Source organism: Epinephelus lanceolatus, chromosome 11 (genome assembly GCF_041903045.1).
Source record: "Epinephelus lanceolatus isolate andai-2023 chromosome 11, ASM4190304v1, whole genome shotgun sequence".
In the NCBI taxonomy this organism is placed as follows: Eukaryota; Metazoa; Chordata; class Actinopteri; order Perciformes; family Serranidae; genus Epinephelus; species Epinephelus lanceolatus.
The window spans coordinates 10,992,585-11,008,899 of record NC_135744.1 but is presented as its reverse complement, the minus strand read 5'-3'; the positions used below and the strand labels follow the sequence as shown (position 1 = coordinate 11,008,899).

Sequence of the window (16,315 nt, the reverse complement as noted above, 5' to 3'; positions counted from 1 at the left end):
ATACTAAAATGACCTTGAGCTTGACCTTGCCTCTGAAATCACTGACGTATTTCTCACAAGCAGATGCCATGTCCAATGCCTTTGAGATTTCACACAAATCACCTTCCACCTGATACAAACCTTTGCATGACAGCGTTGGCCGACAGAAATGCTTTTGTTCCTCCTCATGCGGAGAGCTCTCGTTGGTGTTTGCGGTGACTTCAGAGGCATCAAAACTGATTTTCTGAGCTTTTCATTGTGTCAAAGAAGCATGGTAATGTTTGTATCCTAACAGAAATGATGATACCATATCACAACTGGATTACACCGCACTGTGATACGGCTCTTACCTGACATTAGAGGTATCAAATTAAATATTCATGCCCCTTTGAGGCTATTTCCACGACTTGGTTCTTAGGTTTATCACAAATCCTATAAATACTATATGAATTTGGCTAATTAATAAACTGTGGGCCTTTTTTCTTCTAGTGGAGATTGGTGACATTTAGACAAGGAAGTTATTGCATTGTGACCAAAAAAATCAGCATGAGGATTTTTTTGTACTGGAGAGAATTTTGGCAGTGCTGGATTGAGCATATTCCTGCGCCCTTGGCAAGCTTCCACTGGTGCCCCCCACCACCCCTTACAAATTAGTACTATTATTATTATTATTATTATTACGCCTATTAACAGCAAGGACAGGAATCAATGAGAAATCAACACAAACAAATAACTTAGCTAACAAACAATGAAAATAAACAAAAGTATATGACGTGCAAATTTGCAAACTTTGTCTTTTGTATTTGTACTTGATGATCTGAGTGGCTTTTGCTTTTCATTTTCTCTTCTCAAATGCTCTCCACTCTGCCATTTCCCAAATGTTTGATTTTTTTGAATATGATTTCAGTAAATTAATAGATAAGGAGGAGGGGTAACCCTAACCCTAACCACTGCATTTTGACATAACCCCCTAACCCTAACCACTAACCCTAAGGTCAGAATGTATTAAGGACACATACTCTAACAACATCAGATTTCGTAGGCCTCTTGACCTGTTGGTTATAAGCATAGTCTTCCCGCCTACACACATACACATTTATTTCTCATTAATCTAACTGCTGTCAGAAAAGTTTTGGGGATGCCTCTGCACAGGGAGGACTGGAAATGTACTGACATCACACTGGGCATAAAGGTATATATTTTTTCCACAAAGTAAAGACTGCAGACTGTAAAGTGAGCTTTAAAAGCCAGAAATTTGCAGCACCCAGCCAAGTAATCATTAATCCATCAGTAATGATCCCATCAACACCATTGCCCCCTGGCATTTACTTTGTATTTTTGTATTCTGTCCTCCAGCAATAATTGACACTCTTACCTGCCTCTACAGTCTGTTGCTCACTAGTTTGCTCTAAGGCAGCTATTGATTCTGGAGCATCGGATCCATGAAGACAATGATGATGAACAATGAACAGACAGCTGCATCCTCTGTGATCTGGGCCAAAAGCGATGGCCTTTGTAAGCATGTAATGCCTCATCTGGTGGATAATATGAGAGAAAAGAGGGACACAATGTGTGAATTTTCTGAGTCAGTTAGCTCATAGCCTCTCTGGCTTTTCATGCAGTTGGCTACATACAGCTCAGTCTAAACATTGAAGCTATAATTACTTTGATTATAAAAAAAGACTGCAAGTATCTTCTCAGCTGTCTGCATTTGACACTCAAGTATTTTATAATTCCATTTTCATGATAAGGATTATGCTCTATGTGACAACATATCTTAGGTGTAGATTTTGGGGGGTGGGGCGCAGGGGACACGTCCCCCTCAATATTTAGAACATTTGCATTAGAATAGCAAACTCTTTGACACAAGTGAAGACATTTCCACCATAAATGTGTGCACAAAAAATGCCTCTGTGTGAATGTATGAATGTGACCCCCCAAGTGTTGAAACAAAATGTATGCCCCTGCATCATATACAATAAACTAAAAAGTAGGATCCATCCTTGTCTTCATCAGACCATGTGGAATGACAGTTTGCTAATAATTAAATCATATTGAGCATAATTTATGTTAGGGGGATAATGAAACATCAAAGTAATGGGATTACAGTTATCTCATCCCTTGGAGTTCTGATAAAGGAATTCAAAAATGCGTAGATACTGGTCATATAAAACCTAATCTTAATCTATTAGCATCCTCTACAACTAATTAATTGGATGTATATTCTGTCAATAGGCCACAGTCTGTTAAAAATAAAGCTTAATTTCATGTTCTTAAGATTTTTTAAGATATAATACTCATTTGGTGTTATCTATCGGATTAGGGCACCATGTTCTGGATTATCTCAAAGTGTTTGTCAGATTGACAGATTCCTCTTACATAACGAAAAGGTCATATGAGCTCAAGAACATTTTATAAAAAGAAAAAATAAAGATTGGGACACAATAAAACTGATTCTTCAGAGAAACTCAATAGCCTCACACAACACGCTCCTGTTTCTTTCTTATCTCCACCCTCTCAAAAACAGTCCAGGGACCAGTTTCACATACGAAGCTGTCCGCGTTCCTGGCTGCAGACTATTTGCCATTCCCAGAAGGTCATTTGGTTAATGCACATTTGAGTTTTCATGGACTCTTAACTAGTTTTTAATCAGCAATTATTAGTGAATTGGAAGGCTGTGCAGGCGCATGACTCTCTGCTGGCGGGAGAGTGCCCATCAATGTCACGTCAATTTCCATGCCAAAGGCTACATTAGGCCTGGAGTCTGGGAGGAAACAGCCACCTGAGTGCCTCATCTCCCCATCCACAGCAGTCTTCCCATCAACTATTGACTCTATTACACAGCTCTGTCAAAAAAATTTTCCGCTTCAAAAGAGGAGCAACCATTACATGGCTGTGCGGGGAGATAATTTAGTGATGCACATAAAATTAAGTGCATATCCATTGAACATTGCTCATTATTGCACTTGAATTCCTACAATGCCAGGCTTCTGTGAGGATCCTGGATGCTTCCCAACCTTTCATTCATTTCCCAGGTATAAACACAGCTTGATTATTTAGGCTGATGTACTATATAAATACCTGTCATTTTCATCTATATCTAACCTACCTGTAATTGGCAATTAAACATGCCAGCATCTCAGACTAGCTCTTAATTACCGTTAATAAATGCTGAGGGGCCCTGAGGTGTCCTCTCAGTGCTGGAGGATGGGGGTGGTGAGTCTGCTGCAGCACCACATCGCTGCATGAATATGCATGGCAGCCAGGTAGGTATTCTTCAGCTCTCTCCTCTGCTTTTCAGGCTGACGCACACGGAGGTGGCAGCAGACCGCCTCTTGAACCAGCACTTCTTCATTACACCTCCACGGCGGCCGCAGTGTTGTTACCATGCTGCATCCTCACAGCGGCATTCCTGCACAATGTGGCTTGTTTGTGTTTGCCAGGAGCTGTCACATTCAGCCTGTTAGCACTGGCCCATGGGAAATTTACACTGAGCCGCTGGTATGAGGTGAGGCCATCAAATGAGCCGGTGACATGCTGCACACATATTTGGTAAAGTTTGTGTGTATGTGGCCAGGTAAAAGTGCATCAACACCCTAAAATGTAGTGTTTTTGGTTAAATATCAAGCAACATAAATATTAAATGACTCCACTGGAAATATAGAAAAATGTAAGACAGGATTAGGTCACTTTAATTAGGCAGCTGCACTTAATAATTACCTCTAAGCTTATAGATAATAGAGCTCATCTATAGACGACTAAAGGTGATACATTTTTGTACTCTTGGCCCTGCTGCTCAAATATTTCATAGCACATTTTTATTTTAAAACAAACTTTGATGCCATAGATTAATGACAGCTCCCCTTTCTCTGCTGTGAGCTGACATTTAGCTCCCATAATGACTGCTGATTGTCTTGCAGTGTTCCACTGTAGACCTGAATCCTTGTATTTAAGGGCCGACTAGTGTCGAGCTCTCTGATCATAATGGCGCTTTTAATTAGCACTTAATTAAAAGGCAGGTGGACTGGAAAGGTCAACCGGTTGGGCCCGTGAGTTAAAAACACAGACGAGCTTGAGCATCAACTCTTTGATGAATCTGTCTGCTAATTACAGTGACCAGGAATGTGGACAAACTCCTGTCACATCTAAGAAAGCGGAACATTATAAAATCACAAAAGCACAGACATTTTTCAAGTGTGCTTTCTATATGTTTTTTTTTTTTTATATATCTCTACTGCTTGGGATTAAACAAAATACATAGATTCTAAAGCATACTTTCTAACTTTGTTTATTACAACTATTTAAAAATTGTAATATAACAAAAAAAAGTGGAATACTGGGCATCCAAAAGTGTTTTTTTTTTGTTTTGTTTTTTTTTGTTTAAAATGCTATATGCACATACCTTCTGACTGGGCTCCACACTGGGATCTCAGACAAAGCAAAAAAAAAAAAAAAAAAAAAAAAAAAATCAAAAGCAGCCTCTGTAAAAGTGAAACAATATTCCAGACTGTCAGTTAGATTATCATTCTACTCATTACACAAACACAATGACTGCAGCGTGAACTAAACTTCTCACGCCTCGGCTCTGAAAAACAGAGCTGGGAACAGTATTGATTTCAGTCAGTATTATAGATCACCTTGTCTGAATGAGTGATGAAGCTGTCGGACTGTTGGTCTCACCTGACAAGCACCCGCATTAAAAATCCTGATCCCTGAATTTCAATGCAGCAGTAACATTATGTTTAACAATCACAGTCTATCACAGTCAATGTGTAGAAAAAAGATCTTTTCAATGTGCTCTAGAGCACTCATTACATAATTATAGTTATACTTAGCTATGTCTATGATTGCCACTTTAAGATATACAGTGCACATTAGAGTCACTTTAGTGGGAATGGAACAATCCAATCAGAAAGCAGCGTTTAAGAACAGGCGTGATTTTAGGAAAAAAGTCAGTGTTCATGTCAGATAGCAAGAATTCTTCTTCTTCTTTTTTTTTTAGAATTTCTGTGGTTCACTTTTTTGGTTCACCCCACAAAATGAATCAGATTTTTGTGTTTGGCATCTGAAATGAAATTCTTCATCACAAGCCAAAGCAGGACTAATCACATCAGAGGTAAACCCTAACACTTCATGTGTGTGTCTCTGCTATTGTAAGGCTCTAAAAGGCCCGTCATGCTGCAGCCCTGTTTGCTCATCTCCTCATCACATCCTCAGCCGTTTACACGCTGAGCCTCAGCTAATATTGATACTCTCCATGTGATACTGCTGATGAAAAATAAAGCACTGGTGGACGCTGAGCTTATTCCTCCCGAAAGCGCTGCATCTTCCCAAGTGCTGGGAGAGACCACTGAGGGGCAGCAGAATTACACGCCTGCACTTGTTTGTTCACTGCTTCCATCCCAAATGCACCGTGGTGCTCAGACTCTATTAATGCTGCTGACTTATGAGTGACCTGGAAGGATCCTGGCGCCGATATGCTGAGTGTGTGGTCGAGTGAAAATGTGGAATGAAAAAGGAAAAAACCCTGTTGTCTGAAATAAACACAAAGTACACACAACAGTCTGTCCTACGCAGCCAAGTATCCAGTTATGGGATGTCAGCAGATGCTCTACAGTATGGGGAGTGAATGTCTCTTTGATGTGATGGTTTGCCACATAATTACTTATGATATTGAAATGCTGAGGTAAATATTATTAGGGTTTTTTTTTTTGCACCATTTGCAAATATATTACCAAAAATAAAAATGCAATGAAACAGTGAAAACAAGTAATATAACAATTCAGTTTATTTTATTTATTTTCCAGACAGACACATCAATTTCTGGACCACAGTAGAGGATGGAAACCTTTCACAGACATTTTTTGTCAATATTATTATTTGAAAATACAAATATAAAATTAGACTTTCCACATTTGATATGTGAGAGACCCCCATCCATTATTATTATTATTATTATTACTATTATTTTTTATTTTTTGTATATTTTACAACAGGGCTTGAGCAAGCCATATGATAACCTGAAAGATGCTTTCAGATGTCAGTCAAGTCTGTCTGTCTCTCGCCATAAAAAGTCGGTTAACATAAAAAAAAGGGGCAAGTGTTAGGAATGGGCAGACAGCAGTGAAGAGAGCTCTGTGCTCAGCCTGCAGAAACATGGAAGCACAGCAGAGCCTCACACTGCCGTCCATGCAGTCTGAAGAGCTTCCAGGCTCCCCTCTAGGCCATGCGGTCTGCTCCAAACTCGACAACACGCCAGGGGTGAACTCTCGTGTTGGTGAACATAAGCTAATAATGGCTATATGAACCTGGGTGTAGCTGTGTGAGGAGTATTCTGTATACAGTTGAGGTCTCCAGTCTAACATTGTTCAGTTTAAATGCGTGGGAATTGCACATATATATTCATCTATACACATATATATTGCAATTGCATGTATATATTTAGTAATGAGCATGGGTGAGATGGCAATGGTTTTGGACTGAAGGGGAAATTCACCCTAAAACACGACAGTACAGTTGAACTTGTGCTATTTCTGTCACCTTGAAGAGTTCAGTCTAGATTTGTGAACATGAACCGATCTGTGTTTTATCCTGAAACAAGAGAGGCGACACTAGAAACGGTGGTGTCGGTGAGAGTCACTTTGTGGTCACTGTGACAGTATCCAGTATCTCTCAGAGATAAGGGCACATTGTCTGGTTTAAAACCATTAGCACCACTATGAATAAGCCTCTTCTGGGTATAAATGCTCAAGAACGTTCAATGAGCCTTCAAAGTCAGTGTAATTAATCGGAAATAGAGCAGAGCCCGAACAGTCCTCATGTGATGTCCCGGCTTTGGGGAGACAGTTGTTCATATCCATAAAACAGATTTGAATCCAAGACGACAGAAATCTCAGAAGCGCGTGTGGTTTCAGGGTGGGATTTTCCCACAGTGGATGGGATAAATTGTTTGGCCATTGCCTAGCACTTGCCTCGAGATTCAAGTTTAAATGGATACGGTAGTACACTACAAATGTCAACAACTTCCAGGTTGACTTTTTTTCTTTTTTGATTATTTTTTTTTCTTAAACCAAGACCCCTCCCCTCTCCCCAAATGGATAAGCTAGTCTACTAAGATGTGTAACATTCATCAGCTGTAAACTGCTGTCAGTTTGAGATAAAATGTAATTACAGCAACAGAGCCATGCTACCTTAAAGTCCAAGCTACAGGATCACAAAACAATAGAAGAGTCCATTTCTTTTTAAAGATTGTGTGAGGGAAAATCAGCCATTTCAAGTTGTTGTTTTTTTTTCAATCTAAAAGGGGTTCATTATAATCTAAGAGCCACCAGGTGCTGCAACAGTAAGAAACAAAATAATGTATCTCACACTTGTTGCATTGTTATTTGTTTTTCAGAGGAAACGGCAGCAAAATTGGAATCAACTACAGCTCCTGATGAGCCTCTTGTGTTGGTCTGTAGGTGGTTTAGAGTTACAGTTTATTATGTGATAAAATATTCAGATAAACAAAAGGGACAATGCTGCAAATGAACATGAAGAACACTTTCTTTTTATCCTGTCTAATAACTGGTACACTTAAGATGGTAAATGATTTATTCTTATTATAATATTTACTGTTTTTCTAATGTTGAGACATTTGTAAGACTATAATGTGCAAATGAGTCGAACAGAAGCATTAATACTTTGAAACATCATCTATAATTTTCCTTTGTGTGTCAAATATTATATTTTTCCTGTATCATCCAATATGATTATCATTTTACAATAAAGTTTAATATAATTAGACTTGCTTAACACATGGGACATTGTGTTTTGGGATAATTTCTCTTTGCCTGTTTTTAAATAACACAATATTCTTTATTCTTTTTGGATTCATTGGAATAATTTGTCTTTTAGTGCCACTTACAAAGCTGCCATTACTGTACATACTGTATGTAATTTGACAGTTTATACTGGAGGAGAAGAACAAATAGACACTAATGGTATTTATTAATGAAACAGTATTCAATTTTAAGACCCCATGAGGTGAAATAAATGAAATAACGGGTATAAAAGCTAAATTGTGTTTATTTGAAATTATACTCCAAAAATAACTCAGTCTGCGGTCGGAGTGTGAACACAGCTTGAGGCTTTTTAATAGCTTTGTTTTTGCTTGAAACGCAGCTGCTCGTGTAAATCTAACAGGTCTGAATCGTGGACATTCTTTGAAATGTCTTTTTTTTCCCTTGTTAAACTTTGAGCATTTGAACTCAAATTTTAATTATAATTTTCTGCTCTGAGAACGACGAGTCGCAGATATTTAGGGTGCTAGTCCAACGTCAGGGTGTGAATTTAACTGTTTATTTATCAGCCCTGATACACAGCATCCCTTAACAGCTGCTGCTAATCCTTTAGCTCCACAGGTTTTCTGTTTGATGGGCTTTCCTTTTACAGAAATGCCTCTATAATGTCAATATGTGTGAACAACATTAATTAAAACAAAAACTAATTCCCAGATCTAAGATTCAAATTATGTGATTTTTTAAGAAATATGAGATCATAAACAGTGTATTCTAAAAATGCCAAAGGCTTCTGGGATATTTCCGAGGAGTACAAGCATTAAAAGATATAACAGGCTATTTAAACTGCACTATGATCTGTATTATGACTAATGTGGTAATCATTGGTATGTTTCTTAAAAAAATATGATTTTTTTTTTTTTACATAAAATCTTTGTCCATAATTATAGCTTGTGTCCCTCTTAAAAAATAATTAAAAAAAAAAAAAAAAAAAAAAAAAAAGTTTTGCATATCTAGCGTTAGCATTTAAGGTAGTATGGCACACCCCTTTTAAAACATTCAAGGGTGGGGATCCAAATAATGCCTTGTGTACAATTCCATCTTACAGCAACTGTTTCTCTATTGTTCATCCATGAGAGCTTTGGTTAGCTGAAACCATGTGAGAGTGGCAAAAACCAAACCAAACCACAAAAAAAATAAAAAATAAAATAAAACATACAGGGAATAAATTACAATGAACCTCTATCAAAATAATTGTCTGCAAATATCAGAATAACATGATCATTTAGAGAAAGGTCTATCTTGACTGGTCCTAAATCCACTATTCACTACAAGTATTATATAATGAGTCCTATATAACATCTACTTTGTAATTACAGGAGATAGAAAAAGAGCGCGAGAGGGAGAGGGATAAATATGAGAGAAAGGAGAGGTAGAGCAAAGGGAGAACAACAAAGACCACTACACTGGTATCAAAGACAGCACTCTGTTTACAAGTTAACTGTGATTTCTTTACACACTAATGAAATACATGAATGATCAACAAAAGAAGTAGGATCTCTGAGGATGGGGAATGGAAAGAGAGAAAGCAATGGATGCACAGTACATTTTAATAGTATATTACAATTATTAATATATAAACCACAAAGTATCAATAAAACTCTGATTAAACTTGAAATCAGCAAAGAAGCATCTTTCTTTTTTTATAGTTTTGTATTTCTTATTTTCTTTTACATTTGAACATTACAAGGGTTTTTTTTCCTCTTTACTCTTTAAATTATTACTTGATCACACCTCCATATCATTTACTTTAGAAGTATCCAGCATATTTCTTTACCTGGTTGTTTTGAAATCAAAGAAATGAGACAAGAAGTGGGTAAAAACGAAAACAACAAGTACACCTGCAGCAGGTAAAGTATTTCAGAAAAACACACCATTCATTCCATTAATGACTTTAAAAACCGGACTGGAGCATATTATTATTATCATTATTATTAAATGTTCGTCATGAGTAAAATCATCAACCACACATACTGTGTAAAACCTGGTGCAGCGACAGAGAGTGAATAATTCAGTGTCATCTTTTAACCCTGTATAAATATCCTTAGATGAGACATGGGTCTAATATATAAAGAGATCCACACTGCAACATATCAGTTACTACTTCCCAAGCTGTTAACTCACCTCAAAACTCTGAAGTGTTTGTCTAGTCGAGAATACGTTAACCCCAAAATCCTTCATACTATCCCAAAGCACAGGGCCGTTTTTTTTTCTTTTAAAAAGCCGACATATACATGTGCAAATAGGAAAAATGGCCTGTACTTCACTACTCACAGTGCAATGATTACTCGCTTTGTTACCTTTCAGTGTTTTCATTTATTTTGCCACTAGAATAAATTAAAACCTGCCAATGATTCCACAATAGAACTCACAAAGGCTGAGGTATGGTATCAAAATGTTTACTTTCCTAATTCATTCATAAAAGAACTGATTCAGAGAACAAGCATTACATAAAAGGCTCTAGCACAGAGCCCAGATATTGTGTTCCGAAAAAAACGAGTCAGGAACAAGCAGGATGAAACAAACAATAACATACAACTAACAAGTTCCTCTCAAGAGTATAAAAGTGTCAGGATGCACAGAGCACTGTAAAATGCCTGGTTCAAGTTCTAATCTTCACATCTAAGTACAGTGTGCTTTGGATTAAATCTCTTTTTTTTATCTCTCTTTCTTTGAAATGTTCTCTCTCTCTCTTTAAAATGATACTGATATCTTAACAGTTAGACAAAAGATACCAATCAGGCTCTTTTTTTTTATTTCTTTAAAACTGTGTTGACTTAACTCACCATTTTTGTAAATTTGCTGGTATGACACTTGTAAAATTATTCAGCTTCAGTATTTACAGAGCAAGTGTGTTCTGTTTGTCTCCGGGGTTGTTTATACCGTCTTCCAGCAGAAAAAAGTATAATAATAACTGTTTACAGCTTTTTCTTCTATTCACACGCTATAACATGTTCTTTTGACACACCATCACAAAAATATGCTATTCTCTCACTGAGTTGGTTATATGCAGTGACTGGAATAATATGTACAGCTACATTTCTTTTTCTCAAGTTTGAATTCACAATGTAGTTATATGAAATTTGTTATAGCATATATATATATTTCTAAACAACAAAAACAACACTTATAAAAAAGGACCATAAAAATATTGGAGTCCTCTTTGTATTGCCCAAAAATAGGTAATTATGGTTAACAATGAGACATCACAAGAAATAAAACAGCTACTAAGATTTATTACTTAGATACCCTCTTTAAATTTTCCTTAAAATTTAATTTTTTTTTCTCCGAGTCTCTCCACGCTGAGCTTCTTCTTCTTTTTTTTTTTCGCGGAAAGACTGAATGGAACATCCAATCATTTCTCCTTTACACTACAAAGATGAAGACATGACTTGCAGATATTCTTGGCTATGACCCCCATACTTCAAACAAACAAACAAACAAAAAAAAATCCATTTACACAAATATACTAGAAGATCAAATAAAAGGACACAAAATTAAGGTTAAAACTAAAATGACGGCTCTAAAAACTAATCAAAAACAAAAGCTAACAGAGGAAGGAGATTGGTGAATGAAATCGACGTGAAACATCATACCAAACCAGGTTGTAAAGTTATAGGAGGTTTGGATTATAGTACAGCAGTTGTTATTTTTCTGAGATGACTAACGTTTTTCTTTTCTTCTTCATGTGGTTCCGACTTTCGTTCTTTTTGCTTGGGTGACGCTGTAGTGCTTGAAGTTGGATAGCGTCACCTGCACACAAAGCCAATTAGAAACTTCGTCCTGTCTTTCCTGGGCCACCAGATATACTCTGCTGGATGATAAAGAAAAAATAGGCAAAGGAGCAGCATTAGAAAACATAAATACTGTCAAATACACCGTGACATTTAATGACAGATATCTGTGGTCATTAATACGACCTCCAAATAAAATACTTGTGTGAGGCACGATAGCATGAAACAAATGTGACGGCAATTACCACAAACAGCAGCAGGTCAAAACTTGCTGCAGGCGTAACGTATGTATACATAATTACAGTAAAGTAAACCCTGTTTAACAACTTGGTGCATGTACAGTACAGGCCAAAAGTTTGGACACACCTTCTCATTCAATGCGTTTTCTTTACTTTCATGACTATTTACATTGTAGATTCTCACTGAAGGCATCAAAACTATGAATGAACACATGTGGAGTTATGTACTTAACAAAAAAAGGTGAAATAACTGAAAACATGTTTTATATTCTAGTTTCTTCAAAATAGCCACCCTTTGCTCTGATTACTGCTTTGCACACTCTTGGCATTCTCTCCATGAGCTTCAAGAGGTAGTCACCTGAAATGGTTTTCCAACAGTCTTGAAGGAGTTCCCAGAGGTGTTTAGCACTTGTTGGCCCCTTTGCCTTCACTCTGCGGTCCAGCTCACCCCAAACCATCTCGATTGGGTTCAGGTCCGGTGACTGTGGAGGCCAGGTCATCTGCCGCAGCACTCCATCACTCTCCTTCTTGGTCAAATAGCCCTTACACAGCCTGGAGGTGTGTTTGGGGTCATTGTCCTGTTGAAAAATAAATGATCGTCCAACTAAACGCAAACCGGATGGGATGGCATGTCGCTGCAGGATGCTGTGGTAGCCATGCTGGTTCAGTGTGCCTTCAATTTTGAATAAATCCCCAACAGTGTCACCAGCAAAACACCCCCACACCATCACACCTCCTCCTCCATGCTTCACAGTGGGAACCAGGCATGTGGAATCCATCCGTTCACCTTTTCTGCGTCTCACAAAGACACGGCGGTTGGAACCAAAGATCTCAAATTTGGACTCATCAGACCAAAGCACAGATTTCCACTGGTCTAATGTCCATTCCTTGTGTTTCTTGGCCCAAACAAATCTCTTCTGCTTGTTGCCTCTCCTTAGCAGTGGTTTCCTAGCAGCTATTTGACCATGAAGGCCTGATTGGTGCAGTCTCCTCTTAACAGTTGTTCTAGAGATGGGTCTGCTGCTAGAACTCTGTGTGGCATTCATCTGGTCTCTGATCTGAGCTGCTGTTAACTTGCGATTTGTGAGGCTGGTGACTCGGATGAACTTATCCTCAGAAGCAGAGGTGACTCTTGGTCTTCCTTTCCTGGGTCGGTCCTCATGTGTGCCAGTTTCGTTGTAGCGCTTGATGGTTTTTGCGACTCCACTTGGGGACACATTTAAAGTTTTTACAATTTTCCGGACTGACTGACCTTCATTTCTTAAAGTAATGATGGCCACTGGTTTTTCTTTAGTTAGCTGATTGGTTCTTGCCATAATATGAATTTTAACAGTTGTCCAATAGGGCTGTCGGCTGTGTATTAACCTGACTTCTGCACAACACAACTGATGGTCCCAACCCCATTGATAAAGCAAGAAATTCCACTAATTAACCCTGATAAGGCACACCTGTGAAGTGGAAACCATTTCAGGTGACTACCTCTTGAAGCTCATGGAGAGAATGCCAAGAGTGTGCAAAGCAGTAATCAGAGCAAAGGGTGGCTATTTTGAAGAAACTAGAATATAAAACATGTTTTCAGTTATTTCACCTTTTTTTGTTAAGTACATAACTCCACATGTGTTCATTCATAGTTTTGATGCCTTCAGTGAGAATCTACAATGTAAATAGTCATGAAAATAAAGAAAACGCATTGAATGAGAAGGTGTGTCCAAACTTTTGGCCTGTACTGTATGTTCACAATTAGAAAAGTCTATACTTCTCAGTTACAGCATTTCTTAACTTAGCAATCATGTTCATGCATATGCCGCTACCGCCGAGACTTGTAATAGCTGTAATGCTTAGCTGGGTAGATTGTTAAGTGGGAAATAACCCATTAAACAATCATTTAAACACACATGTTCACACAGGGGCGTAGGTTTCATTTAAACATTGTGGGGGGACACATATGACAGAAGGGATCTTTGCATCAATTTAAGGTGTAAATGTCTTTAATTCTGTCAAAATGAAAGACCTCTGCTACTTTCATGTTTCTACTGGGGGGGACAAATTCACATGTTCTAAATGTTGAGGGGGGCTTGTCATCTGGCCCCTGAAATCTACGCCTGTGTGTGCACAAATGAGTTCAACACACACCACACATCACATCTACAAAACACACTAGCTGGAAGCAGACGACAAGCTCAAGACATTTTGAATGGGTTTGTATAGATGACAGTGGTTCTACTGAACATGTGAGGGACATGTTGACAATAAAGATGAATTACAGAGACAAAATAAACATGATGAAACTGAAATGTTTGGTTCCTCGTGGACATTTACTGCTTAGTTAATATTTAATGATTCAAGGCCATTGACTTGTTAGTAAAAAGTTTTGGATTTATTTTAGTGTCATAGCGGTGAAGAGGTGTGATCAGAGTTCTGTCCTTGGAAAATATGTGCAAGACTTTTTTAAAATGGAAACATTTCAAAATGTTAAAAAGAAGGAAAAAAAAGAAAGAAAAATGGCAGAACCGGTGGTAGATGGGTGTGTGTGACTGAAGTATAAACTTTTCCCACGGCAAGCCGCACAAACAAACAGATCATGATTGAATTTGTTTAAATCGATGATAATCTTTCCTGCCGTCGTCTCGCAGACCGCCTCGCCAACAGAGGCCCTCTGATTTATGAAGACATAAACCTTCCGTCACACTCGCACTTTACTACCAGCTCTGTCATTTGGAGGGAGGTGAATAAACAAAGAATGACGTGATGAACATGTATTAGAGAGAGAAATGCACAGTAAATAAAATGCAATACCTCTGATGAGATGGCAACCGGCCACCTGTTCAATGGTATCCATTTGTAAAAGCTGTCGCAATCAACGGGCCCTAAAAGTGTACAGTTAGTGCTGTTGTCAGTATGCATTTCAAGGGAAGAAAAAGTGAGTATCATATCATGACTGTGAACGTTTTGATTCAGTTTGATCATGTTCAGCAGCAGAGCAGGAGACTATCGTCATATACATTATACAAGTTCATTGTATATTCTTGTAATGGAGAAACACTGCAAAATGACTACAGGAAGTAGGACTCATTTAATGGTAGAAGATGTTAAGAAGAGTTAGAAATATTATTAATACTAATAATGAAGTATATACAGTGTTAAATCATCCAAGATACAGTAACTTTGTTTTATTTTCTACGCCAGCATCGTTCTCAGGTTACATAGTGAAAAAAAGAGGAAACAATATGTGGGGGAGATAATAAAACACACACAATCCCCATTCATGCTGACATACACAGCTGATTGAATCTGAAAGCATGTGGAGAATAGGATCACAAACACCCCTCAGTAAGATCACTGTGTTTTTGTGTATTGAATGGACTTCATTATGTAGCTCACTTATCAGGATACTGTGAATTTTGCTGCTGACAGGTCTGCAGAAATCCTTGGATTGAATAGAGAAGCACTTTCACCAGCCATTATCTGTCTTTATCACTTCAATCAACTAATTGCACTCTAATTGTCTTGCATAAAAAAAATCCAGTTAAGTTCATTACTGCTTCTTCACAGTGGCTGTTTTGATACTGGCTAAAGGGATTAATAAACTCGCTGGAGCGTGAGACTGAGCGACAAATCAGCGACTCTGAAGTCAACCATGAGGTTGTGACACATGATGATCTTACGTGTATTCAGTTCAATAGCATCCTCAGTAGGAAAAAAAAAAAAAAAAAGGAATTATAAAGCACATTTTAGTTCTGAATCATTTCCCATTTTAATGTTCTGAAGAGAGAGATCATCTCGCCGAGAGCAGAGAGTTGCAGGGCCGCGGCATCACCTCTCCGCTTTATTGCACTCTGTTTGATTCACTGGGTAATTCTGAAGTGGTGATTTAGTGCGTGGTATCACAGGCACAATTTGACATTCTGCGAGGGAATCACAAAACCTGGCCTCTATTATATGGGTAAAATACAGTACATTCTCCACTGATCTCTTCTATAAATCTGCCCTTTTTAGACTGTTTTAAGGTAAATATGATAAACATTTCTATCCAGGGTTTAATGTATTTGATGCATTCAAAGACATGTTTTTACACTCTCTATCTCAGCATGCTTACAAACTGTTGCAACAAATGGAAAATAATGGAAACAAATCGGCTCATTTCCATTTGTAAACTATCTGCTGGTAAATCTGCTTTGAAAATGAGCCAGCCTGGTCTTTCATAACAAATATTTTGCTTCCTACACTGAGACCAACAGATTATTGCAGATAGCCAGTGGAGCTAAAACAATTAATAAGAGAGGCTTTGCTTAGGAAGCAAAAAGCCAATAAAGTGTATTTTTTCTGTTAAGCTCTGTTTCTGTTTGGATATCATAAATCAATTACACAAACTTACTGAAATTAAAATGAGCCATTTTATCTTTTCATGAGCGATTTGCACATTTGATCCCAGTGACACTATCCCATACCGACAACACTGCTGCTATGTAAGTCTCACATTCACTCCATCCTCACTAAGCCGTTACCCTTCTTGCAGGAGATTTAT

At 37.9% G+C, this 16,315-nt stretch overlaps 1 protein-coding gene across 13 annotated transcripts in view; it reads right to left on the bottom strand.

Moving 5' to 3' along the window:
* Positions 1-5,754: 5,754 nt before the first annotated feature.
* LOC117267257 (RNA-binding protein Musashi homolog 2) overlaps positions 5,755-16,315 on the bottom strand; it is a 311,435-nt gene continuing 300,874 nt past the window's right edge. For 7 of the 13 annotated variants that reach the window (XM_033643040.2, XM_033643101.2, XM_033643070.2 and 4 more), the window contains one exon: positions 5,755-11,631. In XM_033643040.2, the coding sequence (XP_033498931.1) occupies positions 11,587-11,631 (45 nt within the window). In that variant the 3' untranslated portion in view covers positions 5,755-11,586. Of the gene's footprint in view, positions 11,632-14,586; positions 14,658-16,315 lie in introns of all 13 variants that reach the window. The other 6 variants (XM_033643047.2, XM_033643109.2, XM_033643081.2 and 3 more) reach the window with 3 other exon arrangements.